Raw genomic sequence first — 6,000 nt, 5'->3', positions numbered from 1 at the left:
CCAGTGGGTTTCAAGTGATCAAACAGACAAAACCATAATGACAGAACAGCTAGATAGGTTTAACAGAAGGAATTCATGAACAACTATAAAACTGCACACCGGGAAGGCCATATCTTTTATTAAAAACAATTCCAAACACAAAAGCATATACTATATACATATATACTCAAATTCCTGGAAAATAATCACAAATTTGTTGGGCTTACATTTTGCTTCATGGCATATCCCCAAAAGAGTAAATGAAACAAGAAAAGCTATGCCAATTTTGTATAAACAGCATCCTTTGCATTTTTCTGTGCTTTCATTCAGACATTTATTTCCTGATAAATGTTTCGGCTCATACAGTTTCCCAGTATAGGCTTCATGCCAATGGGAGTGACATGGTGTTCTCAGGTAAAGTGGCTTTATGTCTATTCAGAGCTTAGGGGTATCTTGCCTTTTCTGTAGCAAGTGCCAGTCTGCGGATATTGGCTATACAACCAGCTGCGGCTTCTTGGAGATCCTGATCTGGAGACCCAACCATATCCAGCAGAAGCTGTCACACATAAAGTAGGGGAGGGGAATGAGAATAAAAACATTAGTCTAAAGATGTAAAGTTAGAGTATAAAAATAATTCTCAATATTAAATTTTCTTGGGTAAAGAGACCCTCAGAAAATGGTGGGATGAAATGTGTATTCTGCTGGTGGGTGTGGTATTGGAATATTGTATGGATATTGTATGAATGGAACCCTGCTACTGACAAAATTGAAAAACTGTGAATCATGGTGGGTGGTTAAAATAAAGTTTTTTTTCTAAAAATGTACAAGAAATTCTAATAAGTATAAAGCAAATATAAATGGTGATTAATCAGATGCAGGTATGTCTCATGAAATTCTACACTTTTTATTGTCTTGGGCTGAGCTACGTCTGTTTCTCCCCCCTTTCTTCAATCTTCTAGTGCTATGGGTTGTACTTTGAAATTTCCTTTACATCCTTCCTCGTTTTTTTCTACCCAGAAGAAGTCAGCACCATATCAGGCCTAGACTATTAATACATAAGCTTAGATTTATTCTCTGCATTCAAATCTAGTTGTTCATATTACAACCTAATTATATTAGTCCCTTAGTAGATATTCTCATTGACTCCCAATGTAAAAGATATCCCCAATGGACTACAACCCTAACATAGCCCAATCTATTAAGATTTCCTTAAAGGATTCTTGTGCTTTCACCTTAGTTTACTTTCTAGCTAAGCTCACACTTTCTCAACCTAAAATATTCTCCTGTACCCTTCTTTTTCTAAAGTTTATCATTCTTTCATGACTCAACTAGTTTTCCTAGAAAGTCTGTACTGATTTACATCAAACAAAATTCCACTTCTCCATTTTAGTTCTCACAGAAGAAGTGAGAATGTCTGTTACTATATTTGTTCTTTTATCTTAAACAGTTGATCAATGCTTTCAGCCATGCTTTAAATTGGAAGCTCTGAAAATTTTAATACTATATAGTCCTTAAATCATCGAAGAAGCCAAATAAATGCAAAATTAATCAGAACTTTAAAAGCCTATCAACTTTGGTTCTGCTTAATAACATTGGTCAAAGATTTCCTAAAGTAATTTGAATATTTTATGTATAGCACATTGAATACATATGTGGATACTGTGAAGAAAATGGAGTACATTTAGTAACCAAAGAACTATTATGAGACATAATGTGAGATGTCGAAAATATGCCTAGTTTAGGACTTTTATTTTTTGTTATAAAAAAAGTTAAGCATTTTAATCAGGAGAGAAATATGACTATATTTGTATATGAGTAAAACAGCCTTTATAGAAACTTAGAGAATACAGACCCTAGACAGACAAAATTTGAAGGTAGTGTAGTGTTTCAGGCCAGCTCTGATAAGGCTGAATAAAGGAGAAGCTAGTAATAGAGCAGCAAGAATGAATTCAAGGGACATGTAGGGTCCAAATTGTTCAAGCAAAAGCCCAAGGAGAGTTTCTTTTTCAAGCTGAAGAAAGCGAAAACCATAATCTCCAATTACACATAATCACTGATTCCAGGTAAACACATGACAAATAATAAAAATATTTAAAAAATTAGTATATGAGGAATCAAATTGAGGCACTGGAGAATGTTTGGCTTCTCTGTACCCTCATTGTTAAAGATTTTCATTACACTCTAGCACTTCACACACCTGGGCCTTTTAAATACTTTTAATATTCCAAACATTCTGATTACATTAATTTTTGCTGTGATTTGGCCAATTAGCAGTTTCTATTTGTTCTCCTCCTGATGTCTAATCTATTGGTCTATATACTTTTTTTCATCCATCTTTTCCCCACTTTTTTCCATAGCTGGTTTAGATTTTACAGTTCATCTTTTACAGTCATTTTCCTTTTTGTTTCCTAAACCTCCTTTTGCCATCCACCTAGCAAAATCATAACCAGCTTTGTCTTCTCTACGCTAGAATGACTGAGCTCTTCTAGAGGCTATATGCGTATAGCAAGGTAAATTGATTCAGCAAACCTAAATTCAAGTGGATCCTTATCATTGCTTAACAATTTAAGTAAGTCTTTCTCCAATTTTCGATCTTTTTCTCAATGCCAACTTCAAATCCTCATGGTTCTCCAATCTCCCATTTTTTTTGGTAGCCCATTCCCTTCATAAAAAGTAACTGATAAACTCATAGAATCAACTCTAGCTATCTCCGCAAATTAATTAACTGGATCTTATAAAATTTCTTCTGTCATTCTGTAATAATATATGAATCTCTACTCTAAGCCCCATTATGCCACTTATATTCTCCATTCATCTCCTCTCCTCTTAAAACATTTTACCACCATAGTCTTCTATTTTTCTTTTAAATTATCATCATGTTGTTGTGTGTTGTTAACGTTGGCTTCATACCCTGCAGTGCTTGTGGTGGTGGTGGTGGTGATGGTGGTGATCCAGTATCTGGAATTGAACTCAAGCTTCACACAGACAAGGTCGGTGCTCAACCACTTGAGCCTTCTCCTTAGCCCTGCCTACCCCCCCCCCCCCCCACACACACACACTTCTTAATGATCTCTTCCCATCAGCATTTAAATACACTTCTCCATATTGGTTTTAAAAATCATTCTCTCTCTGTCAAAAACACATTTAGAAAAAAAAAACAAACTAAGCAATACCACCTTGACCCCTTTTCTCTCTTTAGCCAATTTTTAAAGAAGAGTTATCTAGATTTACAGTCTCTAAACATAAATTCTACTTAATGCCCTCTTTCTGGAAGTCTTCAACTCCCTAATAAAATAGCCCTCTGTCCTTTGTACCTTTCATTTAGCAAGAGCAATAGACACTTTGAGTTCTCATTATATTAGATCCCTTAACAGCATTTGATATAGTTGATCACATGTTACTTTTTGAATTATTTTCTGCACCTTATATCTCCAGGTTTTCTTTGTACCCATTGTCCTCATCTTATCACTCCTATTAATGGCTTATTCTCCCTTTGCCAACTATAAAGAATTCCTCAGAATAACTTCTTCTGACGGGCTGGAGTGATAGCACAGCGTGTAGGGCATTTGCCTTGAACGCAGCCAACATGGCCGACCTGTGTTCGATTCCTCCGCCCGTCTCGGAGAGCCCAGCAAGGTACTGAGAGTATCTTGCCTGCAAGGCAAAGCCTGGCAAGCTACCCATGACATGTTCGATATGCCAAACACAGTAACAACAAAGTCTCATGATGAGACGTTACTGGGCCTGCTGGAGCAATCAACGAACAACAGGAGCACAGTGACAACTTCTTCTGTCTTTATGTTTTCTCCCTAGATGGAGTCATCTGGTTTGTGCTGGACTGGAAGGGAAGTGAGACTAGAAGACTATTGATAATTTAAGCATATTAAGAGAGAAAACTCCATAAGGTAGGTAAACAATGTTAGTGGAACTGAGCATAGGAAAAGTGGAAAAACAGACTGCCATAGTCTGAGAATGCAGTATTTGGAGGTTTGTTTGTTTTTTTTTTTGGTAGATGAAGTTGCTTTGAGTATTGACAAGGCTGTCATCATAGGAATATGGGTGTCAGCATAATATATTTTTTGTGGAGTATGAGAAGTTGAACCTAGGCCTCATACATGCAGTACAAATGCTCTACTGCTGGGCTACATTCCAGAGCTTAAGATTTTTATGCCATTTTATATACATACACAAATACATTGATTTAGTTAACTACTATTCTCATTCACTGTCTGTGTCTATCTGCTGGAAGAGAAAATAGTGTGACAGAAGAACAGAGTAACCAGTTCTCCCTACTGACTGTAAAACAGGGTTCAAATGCCTTTATATAGCAACTTAGACTTAAATCCCTTTTGTAGTTACAACTTTTAACTGAATCTACAGTTCAACATTTTAACCAACATATTTATTTATATCTATTATATGAAAGCAGATATAACTATGCTTAGATGATTTCTGAACATATTTTACATAAGTTTGTAATTTTCATACTTGCATAGGTTTTGGTTATATAGGTTTTAGATATCCATCACTGTAAACCTCCATTACTAGCAAGCAGATAAGACTAGGCATTTACTCCACTGCCAATAGTAGTAATTCATTAAGAGCAACCCAAGCTTTGGTTTGGGCTTTACAATTCTTAAGTTAGTTCTTTTATCAAAATGAAGCATTCCAGGGCTGGAGCAATAGCACAGCGGGGAAGGCGTTTGCCTTGCACGCGGCCGACCCGGGTTTGATTCCCAGCATCCCATATGGTCCCCTGAGTGCTTCCAGGGGTGATTCCTGAGTGCAGAGCCAGGAGTAACCCCTGTGCATCGCTGGGTGTAATCCAAAAAGCATTCCAGTTTCTTGGTAAATTATAAATCTTTGCAATTAAGTTACTGATAATTTCTCTTTATATAACTTATTTTCCCTCTTTTTCCCAACTAAATATTCATAGCAGTTCATATCTGATTCCTATTTTATAAAATATACTGTTAGGACTGGTAAGATAGTTTAATGGACTGGAGCACTGGTTTTTCATGAAGGAGACCCGGGTTTGATCTCTGGCATCATATAGACTCCTGAGCACTGCCAGGAGTGATCTCCAAGAATAGTCAGGAGTATCCATTGAGCACCACTAAATGTGAGCCCCCCCAAACAAAAAATGAATTCACTAGATAAATATACCTCTAAAAACTTCCAACAGACTAAAAAAATTAGTAAAACATAATTACCACAAGCATGTTATTATAATGAATGGCAGGTAGCTGTAGAGTATAATGTCAATCACCTGTAGAGATTTTTGGGCCCTGGATTAGGAAGGCTAATGCTACATTAAAAACCTTTTTTTCATAAGAAAATGGGGTACAGAAATAATCAAGTCTCCAACTGCTCTCTATGTGCTGTTCCAGAAACTGGAGGAAACCAGAATGCTACCATAGCAAGACCAGCTAGAGGCTTATAGAATCAGCCTGCCTTGTTTGTGGTTCTGATCCCTATTCTCTCCTCCTCCTCCAACAGCTCGTGTCATCCTCATTTTAAAAATCTGCGATGAGGATAAAGAACTCAAGCTGCAGATCTGCAGATCTGAACTGGCAAAATAGGGAACTAAACCCGTGTCTAATGCTATTCAGATCATTTCTAGAAAAAGTAGTGTGAAATAGTAGACAAGAGGGGGCCATAAATCTTTGGCTATCCTGACAATTTTACCTGCTGGGCAATTTCCTGGAGCTCTTAACCAATGCTTCCATCATTTTAATGGGCTCACCTCTGAGGTTTTTCATGAAGATGAGATAATGTACACCTTTGTGAAAGTTTGGGGTTAGGGAACTAGGCCAGAGGTCAGTGCTCTATGTCATAGGCACAAGGATTGGAGTGGATCTCTGGCACTGCACAGAGATCCGCAGTGCATCACTGCAAGCATCACCTGGAGTAGCCTGGGAGGTACCCAAGCTTGGGTTAACTTCTGTTTGCTTTCAGTGCTACTGACCTCAAGCAGATCTTCATCCACAGGTTGAGTATCGAACTGTTGGGCTTACAACA

The 6,000-nt window shown here is 37.4% G+C and overlaps 1 protein-coding gene across 1 annotated transcript in view; it reads right to left on the bottom strand.

The window, feature by feature from the left end:
- Nucleotides 1-421: 421 nt before the first annotated feature.
- ODAD2 (outer dynein arm docking complex subunit 2) overlaps nt 422-6,000 on the bottom strand; it is a 245,771-nt gene continuing 240,192 nt past the window's right edge. The window contains 1 exon segment of the mRNA XM_056107146.1: nt 422-535. Coding sequence (XP_055963121.1) covers nt 422-535 — 114 coding nt within the window.

This window comes from Sorex fumeus, unplaced genomic scaffold (assembly GCF_029834395.1).
Source record: "Sorex fumeus unplaced genomic scaffold, SorFum_2.1 ptg000007l, whole genome shotgun sequence".
NCBI classification, from domain to species: domain Eukaryota; kingdom Metazoa; phylum Chordata; class Mammalia; order Eulipotyphla; family Soricidae; genus Sorex; species Sorex fumeus.
The sequence above is the reverse complement of the archived record's forward strand: the minus strand, read 5'-3'. Positions and strand labels throughout refer to the sequence as shown.